The 17,231-nt window shown below is 41.1% G+C and overlaps 1 protein-coding gene and 1 long non-coding RNA gene across 5 annotated transcripts in view; both read right to left on the reverse strand.

The window, feature by feature from the left end:
* The window catches only part of LOC139568665 (SEC14-like protein 1), a 54,225-nt gene extending 47,300 nt beyond the window's left edge, over window positions 1-6,925 (reverse strand). For all 4 annotated transcript variants that reach the window (XM_071390659.1, XM_071390658.1, XM_071390657.1 and 1 more), the window contains exons 1-2: window positions 6,581-6,925; window positions 1,499-1,588 (exon numbers count right to left, since the gene is read on the reverse strand). In XM_071390659.1, coding sequence (XP_071246760.1) covers window positions 1,499-1,561 — 63 coding nt within the window. In that variant the 5' untranslated portion in view covers window positions 1,562-1,588; window positions 6,581-6,925. The remainder of the gene's footprint in view (window positions 1-1,498; window positions 1,589-6,580) is intronic.
* Window positions 6,926-8,659: 1,734 nt separating this feature from the next.
* Window positions 8,660-13,472, reverse strand: LOC139568669 (uncharacterized). The gene is made up of 4 exons (XR_011673646.1): window positions 13,016-13,472; window positions 11,946-12,009; window positions 10,990-11,157; window positions 8,660-9,065 (listed from the first exon to the last, which is right to left on the reverse strand). It is a non-coding gene; the product is annotated as an uncharacterized lncRNA (long non-coding RNA).
* Window positions 13,473-17,231: the final 3,759 nt, after the last annotated feature.

Raw genomic sequence — 17,231 nt, forward strand, 5'->3', positions numbered from 1 at the left:
CGTTGTTGTCCTTACGCCATTTTGCCACAACTTTGGAAGTATGCTTGGGGTCATTTGGAAGACCCATTTGCGACCAAGCTTTAACTTCCTGACTGATGTCTTGAGATGTTACTTCAATATATCTACAATTTTCCTGCCTCATGATGCCATCTATTTTGTGAAGTGCACCAGTCCCTCCTGCAGCAAAGCATCCCCACAATATGATGCTGCCACCCCCGTGCTTCACAGTTGGGATGGTGTTCTTCGACTTGCTAGCCTCCCCCTTTTTCCTCCAAACATAACGACGTCATTATGGCCAAACAGTTCTATTTTTGTTTCATCAGACCAGGGGACATTTCTCCAAAAAGTACAATCTTTGTCCCCATGTGCATTTGCAAACCGTAGTCTGGCTTTTTATGGCGGTTCTGGATCAGTGGCTTCTTACTTGCTGAGCGGCCTTTCAGGTTATGCCGATATAGGACTCGTTTTACCGTGGATATAGATACTTTTGTACCCGTTTCCTCCAGCATCTTCACAAGGTCCTTTGCTGTTGTTCTGGAATTGATTTGCACTTTTTGCACCAAAGTACGTTCATCTCTAGGAGACAGAACAAGTCTCCTTCCTGAGCGGTATGACGGCTACGTGGTCCCATGGTGTCAATACTTGCGTACCATTGTTTGTACAGATGAACGTGGTACCTTCAGGCGTTTGGAAATTGCTCTCAAGGATGAACCAGATTTGGCTGATTTCTATTGATTTTCCCATGATGTCAAGCAAAGAGGCACTGAGTTTGAAGGTAGGCCTTAAAATACATCCACAGGTACACCTTCAATTGACTCAAATTATGTCAATTAGCCTATCAGAAGCTTCTAAAGCCATTTTCTGGAATTTTCCAAGCTGTTTAAAGGCACAGTCAACTTAGTGTATGTAAACTTCTGACCCACTGGAATTGTGATATTATAAGTGAAATAATCTGTCTGTAAACAATTGTTGGAAAAATTACTTGTGTCATGCACAAAGTAGATGTTCTAACCGACTTGCCAAAACTATAGTTTAACAAGAAATTTGTGGAGTGGTTGAAAAACGAGTTTTAATGACTCCAACCTAAGTGTATGTAGACTTCCAACTTCAGCTGTATGTAAATGTGATATATATATATATTTTTTTTTTTAAATATACATTTGCAAACATTTCTAAAAAAACGTTTTTTTTTGCTTTGTCATTATGGGATATTGTGTGTAGATTGATGAGGGAGAATAAACATTTTAGAATAACTGTATTCATTACCATTACATAACCCAACCACTACTGCCTGGGTATTTGTTAGACCTAGGCTACATCTCATACAACCATGTTGTCAAGTTCAAGTCAATCATATGAAGGAGAAGGTTGTCCTAACGTCGTTACCCACCACTTCCTAGAGGTGGTCTTGGGGACCATTGCATAACCACTACAGTACCTCTAATATTCATGTGAAGTGTTAATGGAGTTCAAGAGTCTAGGGCAGAGTATCACTTACCTCCATCACCAGCTCAAAGGGATGCTTGTACACCCTGATGGGTGACTGATACTTCTGCACCATGGTGGGAACGACTGTGGTGCCAACGACCTAAGAGAAAACAATCGGATATTAGAGCTTAATAATAACCATCATCACAGAATCGTCTTGGTGAGAGAAGACAATGGGCCAGAATGCATTAGACTGGGAGCGTAACACACAAAGAAAATAGTGCTTAAGGTGGTAAAATGCCAGTATCATTCTCAATGGCCCCGCTGGAGGCATCTGACATGTCATTAAGTAAGCCAGGTTTGTGTGTGTGTGTGTGTGTGTGTGTGTGTAGCAGCTGGCGGGGAGCCCGGAGTACTTGGCAGTTTGTCTGCAGTGATAGCCTGCAGGAAGGCACTCTGCTCTGCCGTGGGTGAGGAAGCGCGTCTCATTGAACTGATCAATGAAGGCAACGTTTCGCACCATACATCACACATTCAGGAACTGAACTGCATAGCGAACAGAAATTGAGATAGACATGGCCAAATACTGGAAAGTCAGGGATTGCCAAGTGCCAACTAGTCCCTACCACATGACTGATAAACTACTCAGGTAGATCTACAATGATGCGTATGTAAATGTTATGTGGAGCTAGCGGTAGAGCTGAAAGCTTGGGAGCAATTAATACTGCACTACAGCCTATGTAAACGCATGAACGGGTGGTTGGCCGCAGAGAATTGATGAATTAATGTGTTCTCTGTGATGTAAATGTAAGCAGTGCATTCCAGGAACTTAGTGGTGGTAACCAGAGTGCAGACATTGGCAAATACAGTAGGACTAGGCTATAGTCCTGATAGAGCCAACATATATTGACCCTGAAACCGCTGCATGCTATTTGGAGGTTGGGGAGGGATTTGTCAAAATGTGTATTTTTCCATATATAGAGACACACCCTATGTGTTTTAATAAAACCAACTATTGATGCATTGAGCTTGTCTGATGCCTTAAGCACACGGTTTGATGAAATAAGACAAATGACTCAAGAGGGAGCCAGAGATCAAGATAACAACAAACAAAAACTTAACCCGACCATTCTCCTCCCACCTCTACTGGCTTTCGCAGATTCTGCCATTACTCTCCTGAAGTTGGCTGTAATAGGTTGCCGACTCCACGTGTAACCTTTCTCATGCGGAATGCCAATTTATCTTACCATTTCTACCGATCTGCGTGCCAGTTATAGTTTTCACGTGCATATTTTCGTGAAACTGTTAAAACTCATTTATAATAACGTCTTTGTATATCAAAATCATTGTCATGTGGTTATTCAAAATTATATCCAAATCTAAATGAAAAATTATACAATCCTAAAAAGTTACGTCTATTGCCATTACCAACTATGTAAAAATTGCCTATAAAAGCCAACAAATAAAAACATTGTAGCCTGCAGGTAGAAAATATCCTGATAATAATAAATATACTATAAATCACAACGTCTGCAATGAACTTGAAACTTGGGATGCACGATATAAAAAAAATTGTAAACATATCGGAATCGGACGATATTACCTAAAAATGCCAACATTGGTATCGGCCCGATGTCTAGTTTAACGCCGATGTTAAAAACCGATGTCAAAGCTACCGTGCATACCTATATAACGTAGGTATATGACATGATGACACCATGTAAAATTTTGCACTAAACGTGCAACACAGCATTCCTAACCTAGCCCACAATGTCTGCTGTGTGGATCGAGCAGTCAACAATTCGAGCAGTCATTTGAAAGAGTAAGAACATTTCAGCAAGACAACTTAAAAGGCGAAATCCATTAAAGCCTAGATAATGGCATTCAGTGCCCTTAACAATAAACCGTTCTCTGGGTGATGATGGCTTTCGCCGACTGGTCGAGCACCGGTACACACTACCAAGTGCGCAATTTTTCAGATGTTGCCCTACCGGAGTTACACAGTAATAGCGTCACACCTATTATCTTCTTGCCATACATACTATGGAACGCCGTTTGGGTCTTTGCGTGCCAAAAAAGATACAGTAGCACTGTCAAAGCTGTTCAAAAAAAGTCTGCAAACAAGCAAACACCGGCCACGAACGATGTGTTTACAATACTGCGTTGGTAATAAAGCATCATTTGTTTGACCGCAACTTCTGGGGTAGCTAGCTTTAGCTTGGTATCTAGCTAGCACTAATACAACCAGCCTGAAAACAATGACGAGTAGAAACTGCAGTCATTTTCATTATTCTTAGTAATGATTTAGGAATCCTTATGAGTAAGTATTAGCTAGGTTGCCACTTGTTCACCTATTGAAATTTAACTTCAGTTCATGAAAATACATAGCTAGCCAGCAACTTAACCCTGTTGCCCAAAGCTAACGTTATAAGCAGCCAGGTGGCTTCATCTGGCTAGTGAGGCTCGACCGGACAGGGTTGTGTGTTGTGAAGCTAGCCACAATAAGGATTAGGCACAATAGTGGAATTTGCGATTTGCCTTCAAAAATAAAAGTATGTCATTGACAGTGATGCAAATGAATACAAATAGTAGAATTATGCCAAACTTATTTTGAAGGCTAACCGCAAAGTCCACTATTGTGGCTAATCCTTATTGTGGCTGGCTTCACATAGATGGGTCTGACCACCGTTAATCAAATAATAACTCTTATAAATTAGGGTCATTTTAGATGACACCTAGCTATATAGTTAGCTAGCTAACTGAAACAGATTGTTGTTTTGCTATGTTTTTGGGGAAGAACATTGTTTGCATCCATGACCTAGCTAGCTTTATTTATTTTTTATGTCTGTTTTTTTTAATGCACTGTAGGTGCGCGAGACAACTTTACCAGCATCATAGCATATGTATCGATGAATCGTTGTGACATATGAAATACGAGTGATAGAGTAATCAATGTGTAATAACTTCGTAAAAAATTAATGACCGCGTTAATGCGACGTGCAGTCATATTCAGGTCCTGATTGGACTCCCAATCACGGCCGGATGAGATACAGCCTGGATTCAAACCAGGGACTGTTGTTAAGCCTCTTGCACTGAGATGCAGTGTCTTGGACCGCTGTGTCCATATGTGTTAACTATTTAACTGTACTAGAATGTTTAAAAGGCAGCTAAAATGTTAAATATCGGTATAATTTTCTTTGGCAAGGAAAATACCGGATATCGGCCAAAAATGTCATATAGGTGCATCACTACTTGAAACGTATCAACTATTAACTTGGTACATTGGATAAATTATTCTGGGCCTTCAGAGTTTCCTGTGCCAATGAACTCGGGACAGACACAGCTGTAGGCTATTTGCGCAACGGATAAGAAGTCATTAAGTAGGCCTATTTCATGACGTTTCCACTGGATCAGAGCATGACATTTTTTCCTCTTTCACGCCAAGTGGTTATCGAAAGGGAGAAAACTGGAAAGATTTTTTATACAGGACCTCCCGCCCTAACATAACCGAGCCTTAATCTAGTAGAATTCACTCATCTTTTTTGACGTGTCTGACAACTAATAATCAGATAAATTGACGAGGTGTACCAAAATAAACTAATGGTTGGACTCAATCGCAACACATTCAGAGTGCCATTTTCAAAATGTCATACTATAACACTTCCTTTTACGCATACTATTTAGTAAGCTAGTATGGGATTTGGACACAGACGTTATCTTGTACGGTTCACGGCTCATAGGGTCTTACAGGAGAAATGTAGGCCCTATAGTCTAAAAAGGGTCTAAAATTGCCACTTTCATCATGATTTTCTCAAATGGTTTGTGATACAAATGTAAAAAGCATGTCAAACATTCTTCCTCCCAAAGTTTATGTGAGAATTGCCAGACCAATCTGAGATACGTTAAATATTTCCGGGCTGTCCTAGCGTGGAATCGCCCTGTTGTCTAACAGCTATTGGGTAAGCCTGGGATGTGTTTATTAGGGGCACCACGAGCGCTTCTTATTTGACAGGTTCAGATTGTACTACCTCCCTGTTTCAGACCATTTTCTTACGCTTTGTGCCTACTGAACACAACCCAGATCTCAAAACAAAAATGACATTGTGAAATGTAAGTGTTGCTGTAAACCTGTACCGACAAGGACATGTAAAGACAGGCAGAGTACCTGCCCAGTCTTAGCACATGGCATACCTTACTTGTTCAGTGTTGTTGATTTATTTAACGTGCAGATACATGTTACTAAGCAGTAAGTGTTGCTTGACGTTTTCAGCAGCCGCGCAGCAAGGAAGGGACCTTGTGTGATAGGGGTGTTAAAACACTTGCTACACAGCACTACTTCTGGTAGGTCTGATCCATCCGGGGCGTTAGGTTCGGCTTGAGCCTCCAACGTTTAAGAAAGCATAAGCCACACGTAACGCACTGGACCAGAGCTATACTTCTGAGGGATATGGGGCATTTCAACTAAAACATCACACTAGCCTGGGTGTCAGTCCGTGTTTTTTAAATGTTTTATTAGGCATGACAATTTCATAGGAGTTGGCAAGAGAGCAGAAGACTGGCACCAAGGCTATATCTATTCTACTGTCTGTAAAAGCTCATCATATTCTACTAGTGGAACTAGCCTAAGCCTTTCCATTTAGCCAACTACAGGGGTTATTTAGGCTACGGTACTTAAAAACAGGTGAACAATTTTTACCGTCATGTTTTAAAGGGAGATGATATTTCCCTGTTGAACAAAAGATGTAAGTCAAGGAGAAAAGAACAGGTGACTTTTCAGAAAGCAAACCACAATACAGGTTCTTTGCTCACTGTTATCCATTATGCCACAGCGATGACCAGAAGCACTGTAATACAGTACAAACAAGCTGTGCCAGTGCCACTCAAACACTTATAGCTGAGCCCTTCAGAAATCCAGAACACTCACTTAGTGAGTGACAAACTCTCTCTCTCTCGCACACTATATACTGTAACTACAACATATAGAAGCATATAACATGTGAAGTCGTTAAAAGCATAGTTCGGGTTATTTAGCCTACATTTGAGCTACATTAGCTGGTCATCACAGTACACAATCACTGCAGGCATGGGGCTTGCAGGTAATACGAATTCACACATGCATAACGTTAACTGAACAAATATAAATGACACTCACCAATGAATTAACGGAATATCTTTAACAATTATCTGCTTCTTTCGATATATCTGGCTCGTATTGTTTAGTCTGAGCAGGGCACTCAAGTACCGTTATACTGTTAATCCATAGTCTTATTCGGTTCCTTTTTCGCCGGTCGGTGACGAACCAGTGCTGAACGTTAGCTAGCTGTTATGCTAGCCAGTTAGCCATCGACCTGATAGCGACAACAGCATTTTAAAAATGCATAGATAGCTAACACAGTGAAAAGATTCCAGATGCCGCTAGCGAGCTAAAAACAGCCAGCTGAGGGTTTGCGCCGTGAGGACCGGAGAATGAATGTATTTGAAAGCTCGAGTTTTCGTATTGACAGTTACGCCCCTCCCATTTGGTACCGACAGAGCTCAGCAGTGCCGCGGTGCGGTGCGCTCCGCTCATACAAAACAATTCCACTGCTTCTCCATCCTTTTCATATGCAGTTACAATATATATATATATTTTTTTTAATCACTGAATATAAATCAGTTTCTAAATATTATGTTGGCCTATCAGGGAAATAATAGTTGAGTGATGGTACAGAATATTAGAGACGAGAGATGAGCTGCCATATGGTGCTTGAAAATGAAATTTATGCTACCAGCTCAGCGGTCACAAGATTAATGTAAAATCTCCTTTATACTGTGATGAGACAGAGGATAAAGCTACGTCAGCTTCACTGCTCAGGGAACTGGGCACATGCAAATTTGAAAAAAGTTGTCATGACCATGTATCAAATCATGATATTGGACAACAGGCCCATGTGACATTTGTAAATTGATCTCTTTCCTCATACTTCCGTTTGCAAAATGAGTGTAATTTACTGTGTGGATCCCCTAAAATCCATAAGATAATATTTGACTAATTCTGCACTCAAATATAATCTAAATCCCTGAATCTTTCATAATTTATATGGGGGAAATTATCCATTTAAAATACAGCATGACATGGCATGCACTTCACAACTCATATGAGCACAACTCAGTCTCTAGAATCCATTTACTGGATTTCAGCTTAGTTCTGCTAAAGTCCATGTGCACGTGCCAGTCTTTCAAAAAAGTGTGTGGCATAAGTGAGTTGGCAGTACAGTTCATCATAAGCATGAGTTGAAGGGTCCCCCGAAACTATTAAGTTATGCTTACTGTATAAGATACAATTGCATAAGGAATATGTTCAGTAGGCTGCATTGAGTCAACATTGGGAATTCAATCACCAGTACTACTGTACAACAAAATGAGTCATGGGATACAAAGGATGAACCATTTGATAAGATCGTTTCAGGATTTCCATCTAACCTGAAAATGCATGATTAAAAAAAGAAAAGTTTACACTTTAGTAAACCGTTAATGACATTTTCAATACTAACCCCATTAGCCATGTAATAAGATCTGCTTCCACCATTGCAAAGCTTTTATCAACATTCCATTTGATCAATTTAGGACATTATGGCACAGGGGGGAACTGTTGCGTGTTACATGTGTAGTCTCACAACTACCCACTTCCCCTAGGGCAAGGCTTCCTGTTGAATAACCATTTGAGAACACCAAATCCCAGCAGGGATATAAAGAGGTATGAATCATTTGCGCTCATCCTCGATATGGAAACATTTCACATGGCCGTGGAATCATGCACATGTAGTTATCTGCAGAGTTCGGATATTAGATCTAAGTAGAACAACTTTAAGATAATCCTCTAAGATCCACACAGGGCAATGTCAGTCTATCCTCTCCATTCTGAGCACATAGGGATTTTAGGTCATATTTCATAACAGTGCCAGCAATGACAAAGCTTTCTGGGCATAAGCAGCAGCCTTTGGACGAAGATTATTCTTTGGGCCAAGGAATTACACACTAAGTATGCAAGACATTTGGCACAGATGGCTAGTGCTGATAGCATGGAGGCAATCACATTTCAAAGGCAAACTAGCAAACTAGTAAAATTCAGCCCCAAACCAAAGTCTACCATCAAACCCACCAAGGTTAAAACTACAGGAGGGGATACAAATGTCTTCATTTGGTTTAATGTTTGCTGTATTAAAAAGGAATAGATTGACATGATACAAACTTGTTTACTAGTTTTATTGATGAATCATGGACAAAAGGCAAAATTAGTTCTGACAACATGCTACATTAGTTTACGCCACTAAGAGAACAGTATATTCCAGAAATACATTCATACAAATGTGATATGGTCGTTACAGACCCCCTGCAAGGTCATTGCAATAACATTGTCATGAACACATTTCTCATGCTTCTAGCGTTTGTTGCTTGCTACCTTCTCCTTGAGGAAGTGGATAATATCAAACTTCACTGAATCTTTGACAAATGGTTCTCCTGATGACAATACACCACTATACATAAAATGTAATCTAGTTCTATGAATATACATCAGTCAAAACATCAACGGTTAGTTTGATTCTGCTCCTTCACTCCATCAGGACAAGCGTTGGAACCAGGAAGTGGTACGAAACCTAACACAAGAGAGAAAGTGCATCAACTGATGAGTCAGAACCCACTGGGCTGAAGAGGAGCACAGAGGGACATCACCTCCTTGGGGGTTCAAACAGATGGGTTTGGAAACTTTTTCTCCAACAATTCTGAAAATAGATGCTTTTTATGAGTTCTATCACAAACGGTCATAAACAAAAAGCTCCCGGCTGCTATACAATCAACGCCACATTGACATTAGTAGGCTTAGCTGTCAAAAATAAGATTATTTGTCTCAATTGGGTAGCCATTGTTTTGCAAACTGTTCTGCAGCAGACATTACTTTCTTGATTAATGCATAATTAAAGAGAATTCAACTCAAATTTGTTACCCCCCCCCCCGACCATCATTTTTCATTGTTTGTCAAAAATATATTTGTAATAAGCATATTGAGAGTAACATTTAAACAAAAAAAATCCAGAATACATTTTATGGGGCCCCCTTAGTTGTGTATTAACCATTATTTCACCAGTTATATTGACAAAAATCAATTATACACCAAGGGCCTGGGGAAGTGTAGCAGAGGAGAAAAGGCCCATTTGAAAGCTATACAAATAAATTACACTTAATTTTTTTAGTAGCTCTCATGCTAGAAAAGGTTGGAGACCCCTACTTTATAACATAGCATTGTTAAATACTCGTTACGGATTGGCTTGAAGGGCATTCTAGAGCGTGCATTATTTCCCTATAACGCACAATACAACAGCATGGTAGAATTCAGTGGCTCGAGTTCATTCTTCCATGTTCTATGTTTGAACTCCTTTTGAAAGTAAAATACTCATTTAAAACATTGGCATTGTTGAATTACATTTTCATAATAGCAAAATAGGACTGCTGGGTTGGTCAGAGATACTTTTGAGGAGAAGTGGAAATTCCATTGGAATCGTATTAACGCCCATTGTGTAAGTTGCCCATGTGTCGTCAATGAGCCGTGCGGTGCTTTCTGGGACAAGGAAAGCTCTCCTTCAAGGAGTGAAGGGGAGTCAATGTGGAAGAAAACATTAGCATGAATTTCATTAACTTGTTCTCAGTGACATTAAAATTGTTGAGAAATTGTCAGGTTTCTCAACTCAGACCCTGACTTTGAGAAGGGATTGCATGACGACTAGCATAACCGCGGGATGCTGCATGACAATGTGAACGCGATTGGGTGACAATCTGCTGACCGAGGCGTTATAAGTTCCTCCATTGCCCAATGGAGTCCCATCTCTGGTTTGGTTAGCTAAATAAGTCTGTTTGGTTATTAAGGCAACTACTGTAGCTATCAATTCAACTTGCTGGCTACTTAAGTGGATTTGGAACACATTTCTCCTGGTAAATGTGTCAAATTATAGCCATGGTACAAAAGTGATAACCAATGCAGGGGTTCTGTGTGTCCTCTGGAAAATAATGCAACTCCCTGGGAGGGAAGTTCCACTCCGCCAGAGCGTCGTAGAACATGCCTTCCACAGAACACATAGCCAATTGATTATCCCTTATGTAATTGACAAATCTTTACGCAAGATGTTGAAAATGGTGGGCGTAGCCTACGAAGCATGACACATGCAATGAGGAAAGGAGGAGTTGCACAATACACCAACAGCATTTAACCACCATAAAATATATAAGGAAGGGATACATCTGTTTTCTAAAGACATTTGTGCGCAGTATCATACAAGAGCATCAACCAGCTGTATACATGCTCACACCTGCAACTGCCAGGGAAGGCTTCACAGAACCCCCTGTTATAGTCTAGGTCCAACAAGGCACGCTGCAGCATACGACCAAACTGCAGCACCTGCCCAAGACCAGATTATCAAAAGCATGCACGTCCAGAATGACACACCATTCCCTATATAGTTCACTGCATCAAATAGGGAGTCATTTGGGACAGATGCACTATAGGCCAAGCCAATATAGCCTACTTACCAGGTAGGCTATTACAGCAGAGGTGAGAGGGATCTATTTCTAACAGAAATAGAAACTGTCAATGTGTTTCTATGCTTTCCCCTTCATTGTCGTCATGCATCTGGTCTCAATAGACACCCCATCATGTGAGTTCATCAAGGACATCTGACACGATGAGATGCCGACCCACTACAGGTGAGAAACAGAAGACACGTTTTTAATACAGTAGTTTGCTAATCTGATAAACATTGGTTTCATATGTCAGACAGTTCAACTTATAAGACAATATTTGATCGGTCCCTCATGAGTTTATTGATCTTATCCTAGCGTGCCCTCTACTGGACAACGTTATCATTACCACCAACAGGGAAATCTTTGTCACTAGACCACGTGTCAAACTCAATCCGTTGAGGGACAAGTGTCTGCGGGTTTTCGCTCCGCTCTTGTACTTGCGTGATCATTTCAGCTCATTGATTAGTTTTAAACTCCAGTCACCTGGTTGTTTAGGTCTTTATTACACACTAATTGAAAGGCAACAAAAAGGCAGCATACACTCAGCCCTCCATGGAATCAGTTTGACACCCCTGTATTAGACTACTAAACCTGTATATTCTTCTACAGTACCCCTCTCCCACTGAAGTCAGTTGGCAAAAGCCAATCTAGTTTAATTGAAAATACATCTACAGCAGCATCTCAACACAAAAAGATAGAAGGGACACTTATGTTATCAAAAGACAGAGTTTGTCCGCAGTATCATACATGAACATCAAACAGCTGTATACATGCTCACACCTGCAACTGCCAGGGAAGGCTTCACAGAACCCCCTGTTATAGTCTAGGTCCAACAAGGCACGCTGCAGCATACGACCACGACGGCTAAACTGCAGAACCTGCCCAAGACCAGATTATCAAAAGCATGCACATTCAAAAGCAAAGGTGAGGGATCCATGATCTTGGCACCACAAATATTTCTGCACCTTTATTGTCAGCATGCATCTCTAGACTTCAAGGACACCCGACTCATTGAGATATGCTGAACCTCTACAGATGGGGAAACATAGGAGATTAGTGTTTTAGTGGAGCAGTTTATTGTTGAGATGATAAACATTGGTTTCATATATTAGACAGAATATTTTCAGACCCTCGTGAGTGTATTGATCTTATACTAGCATGCACTCCCTCTACTGGACAACGTGTATCATTACCACCAACAGGGAAATCTTTATGGCAGTAGACTACTAGCTAAACCTATACTATTTTCTATAGTACCCCTTTGCCACTGAAGTTAGATAGCTGGCTAGTGAAAACTAATCTAGTTGAATAGTAAATACATTACAGAATTTTAGATTAACACAAAACAATTGAGGGAAGGGACAACTTATGTTTTCTAAAAGACAAAAGTATGTGTGCAGTATCATGAGCGTCAAACTGCTGTATACGTGCTCACAACTACAACTGCCAGGCTTCACAAAACCCACTGCTTTAGTATACGGGTAACCGTCAAAATAAAGTTAACACTTGAGTAAATGAAGAATACAACGTATTGAAAGCTTCCACAGGTGTGTTTTCTGAATTCGTCAAGCAATTAACACCCGATAAAGCTTTGGGTCAGTTATAAAAATGTCAAGTCGCCTATTACTTTCACTACCATGACTAGAAGAGATGTGCATCTTTGAAAGAGGGGTCTCAAAGGAGTATAGGTGGTTTAAAGTGTACGTCAGTCACCAGATTTTAACACGCTGCAGCCATTGATGGCTACACGACATCACCTGCCCAAAACCAGATTTAGCTACCACTACACAGTGAATGCCAAATGGCACCCCATTTCCTAAGTGCCCTGGTCAAAATAGGAAATACGGTGACATTTGGGACGGATACACATGCTATAAATCCAACAGTTACCAGAAACAAGTACCCCTTTTTTCTTTTTTTACCAAATGGGACCCCGTCACTTGTTTGGCCTGGTTGGACGTTTTACAAACCTAGCTAAGTTAGCTAGCTAACGTTAGCTTTTGGCCAGGCAGGTTAGCAAGGACACATTTCTTACCATGTGTTCTTCAATGTGTTTCGGTCATTTCCATCCATTCGAATCATCTCATTTCCTCAATACATAACATGTAAGGTTAACAAAAGTTTTAAAAAAGAGCTCTACTTTGCTAGCTTGCCGCCTCAGACTAGGACAAAAATACTTATTTTGGATTGCTTTGGGGGATCGCATCCAATTTAAGCTGCATACACTGCCACCTACTGTACTGGAGTGAGACCATTCACGATCTACCTATACTGAACAAAAATATAAACGAACATGTAAAGTGTTGGTCCCATGTTTCATGAACTGAAATAAACTATATCAGAAATGTTCGATATGCACCAAAAGCTTATTTCGCTCAAATTTTGCGCACAATTTTTTTTACAACCCTGTAAGTGAGCATTTATCCTTTGCCAAATTAACGCATCCACTTGACAGGTGTGGCATATCAAGAAGCTGATTAAACAGCATGATCATTACACAGGTGCACCTTGTGCTGCAGATAATAAAAGGCCACTTTAGAATGTGCAATTTTGTCATACAACACAATGCCACAGATGTCTCAAGTTTTGAGGGAGCGTGCAATTGACATGCTGACTACAGGAATGTCTACCAGAGCTGTTTCCAGAGAATTGAATATTAATAATGTTAGAGAATCTTGCAGTACGTCCAACCGGCCTCACAACTGCAGTTCACGTGTAACCACGCCAGCCCAGGACCTCCTCATCCAGCTTCTTCACCTGCGGGATTGTCTGAGACCAGCCACCCAGACAGCTGATGAAACTGATGAGTATTTCTGTTTATCATAAAGCCCTTTGGTGGGGTAAAACTAATTCTGATTAGCTGGGCCTGGTTCCCCAGTGGGTGGGCCTATTCCCTCCCAAGCCCACCCATGGCTGCACCCCTGCCCAGTCATGTGAAACCAATAGATTAGGGCCTAATGCATTTATTTAAATTGACAGATTTCCTTTTAATCAAATCAAATTTTATTGGTCACGTGCACGTGTTTAGCAGATGTTATTGTGGGTGTAGCGAAACGCTTGTGTAACTCCATTTCTAGTTTTGTTCAGTATATATTCAATTCTTTGTGATACAGTACTATAACATTTGGGAAAAGGAACAATTACCCTGCCAACTATTAGCCTTCTCTTTAAAAATGTAAATAAATCAATAAAAATAACACCATCCCACTATTTACCCTATCTAATCCTACTCCAGACCAACGGTCCGGGGGGACAGAACTCTACCACTCAACACCCCCTGCAACTGTTCTGCAGGAAAAACCTCGCAATCCCAAGTCCTCTGCCACTCTCTTCACTGATTCAGCTTACAACACTTTCTGTACTACTCTGACCCTAGCAACCTCAACCTGACTTTCTCTCCCTGGACACCTCCGATCTTCAGCCACATGGGCACCCCTACAACTAACACACACACATTTCTCTACCAAAACTACACATTCCTTCGTCTCATGCCCTCCTGCACACTTCTCACACCTAGGACTCTCCCTCCAACATACTGCTGCAACATGACCATAAGCCTGACACCTAAAACACCTAAGTATTTTAGGAACAAACACTCTCATGGGATAACTTACACTCCCTACTTAACCTTATCTGGCAAAGACTCTTCATCAAAACTCAACAGAAAAGACGTCTTCTCTGTTTCCCCACGCTCTCCACCGGATCTGCGTTTCACCAAACGACGAGCGTCACAGACACCGGGATTCTTCACTTTCAACTGATTTTTTAAAACATTTAATGGCACCCCAGTTATCACTCCTTTCAACCGTGCCCTACTCCCGACAGCAAAGCAAGTCACATTTCTTGTCTCTATTCGCGTGATCCAGAGCGTCCGCTCCCTCTGGGCTGAAGAAACACAATAAATCATCATTAGTCCACTCCTAGTTACAGTACTTAGCAACTCAACAGTCCCCAACCTCTTCTCCACCCAACCTACCACCACATTTGGATCAGCCAAAATGCAAGGATCCATTCTCTCCACATATCTTAATTCCACTGGGCCATAATCATCCTTTACATCCTCGGACCGAGGCCCTTCCATGGTGGTTCTCACTGCAGGAACTTCATCCATACTCTCGTCAGGGTTCCATTTCTGAGCTTCGGGAACACTTTTCCCTCTTTTTGCACTTAACGCCAACCTTCCTCGCCACACTGCTTCCCTCTACTTCTTCTCAACAGTCATAACTGCACCTACCACCACATCGAATTAATCTTCACTCTCGTCACTCTCCATTTCCTCAAGTTCCTCGAAAAGTTCCCTCATTCCATATTCCATCATAACCATTTCCACTGTTCTTTTTTCTTGTCCATAATCTTCTCCTTCACCAGATCTTTCAGAAGACCTGTGTAATCCCCCACTCCATGTTTAGGACAAAATACATCTTCTTCAGTGGGGTTTATCAGTTGTTGGCATCCAGCGTTATGGTGCATTACCGCCACCTAGTGTACTGGAGTGTGGGCCAGAGCCAGGGAGAAACTAAATTCTACTGTACCTGCCAGCCCCGTTGCTCTTAAAAAAGATAACAAACTATTTGAGACTAAATCTAATGACGTTCTACTCAATATATTTGTGAAACTAATTTCCTGTATCCCCTTTTCCCTCATGCTAGAGGGGAAAGGGGATACTCTCTCTCTCTCTTTCCCTTTGAGAGCCACCTCTCTTTCCCATTGACCACACTGTAGCAATGCATTCTCAATGGTTTCTGTTTCCTGGCAATAATCACACTTTCCTGTTGGATGCTTTCCGATCACATTTAAACTCTTATTCAACCGGCTGCGTCCCACACTTAATCTTGTAAAAAATAACCTCTCTTCGGTCCCTTCCTACCGTCTTCCCCTCCCCGACTTTCCTCTGTACTTGAAATAAATGCCTGCCCTTAGTATCACTATTCCACTGCTCCTGCCATCTTTGCACCACCACTGTCCATATCAGGCTTTTTGCCTTTGCCTTGCTCATTGAAACTACTTTTCCTGAGTCAGTGTCAGAGCTTCCATACCTGCAGAAATGTAGAAACATTTTGTTATTGTGGATAAAAATACATCATCATGATCCTACAATACAAGCCCATTGTGCCCATTGTGCCTCCTAGTGATTGCGGAGTACATCAATGGATCTGGTATTAATACTTCTGGAAGTAATCATCTCCATATTTACAATATAATCTGTAGTCAGTGATTTCATTTTACTGGAGTTAGTCGGTGTTAAATCAGTCTTACCAGACAGAGTGAGTAGCAGGGCTGTAATAGAAGCAGTAGAAAGGAACATGGTGATCTCTTCTGTTGGAACCAGAGGTGGTATCAGAGAAAGAGATGTCTTCACACAGTTCTGTCTTCACTTCAGTGCAGCTCTGAAACTCCCAACGCCTCCTATAAAGAGCAGCTTACTGTACTGAAACCGTCAGCCAGCCCCAACCCCCCTTCAATAACCAGCCACCCATACACACTTCATCTACTATTTTCATAGTCAATGGACAGTTTAGCAATTATATTTTTTGTAGCTTTTGAGTTCAATAAGAACTTTATGACTTTTCATTATGAAAAGGGGTATGAATTGTGACACACATTTAATTGTGTCATTAAAAGCCCTGGAACGTCCTCTCAAAGGTACAACAGGCCCTAAAACCGTGGCCTTAGAGACAAAATAAAAACGAATGTCCAATAGAGAGCACAAAAATGAATTGTTAGGTCTCAAGAGGATATACAGCGCCTTCGGGAAGTATTCATGCCCCGTGACTTTTTCCATATTTTGTTACGTTACAGCCTTAATCTAAAATTGATTAAATTGTTTTTTTCACTCATCAATCTACACAAAATACCCCATAATGACAAAGCAGAAACAGGTTTGCTAATTTATAAAAAAATTAAATAAAACATGAAATATCACATTTGCATAAGTATTCAGACCCTTTACTTAGTACTCTGTTGATGCACCTTTGGCAGCGATTACAGCATCGAGTCTTCTTGAGTATGACGCTACAAGATTGGCAAACCTGTATTTGAGGAGTTTCTCTCATTCGTCTCTGCAGATCCTCTCAAGCTGTCAGGTTGCTGCACAGCTTTTTTCAGGTCTCTCCAGAGATGTTCGGTCGGGTTTAAGTCCGGGCTCTGGCTGGGCCACTCAAGGTCATTCAGAGACTTGTCCCAATGTCACTCCTGCGTTGTCTTGGCTGTGTGCTTAGGGTCGTTGTCCTGTTGGAAGGTGAACCTTCGCC

Source organism: Salvelinus alpinus, chromosome 2 (assembly GCF_045679555.1).
Source record: "Salvelinus alpinus chromosome 2, SLU_Salpinus.1, whole genome shotgun sequence".
In the NCBI taxonomy this organism is placed as follows: domain Eukaryota; kingdom Metazoa; phylum Chordata; class Actinopteri; order Salmoniformes; family Salmonidae; genus Salvelinus; species Salvelinus alpinus.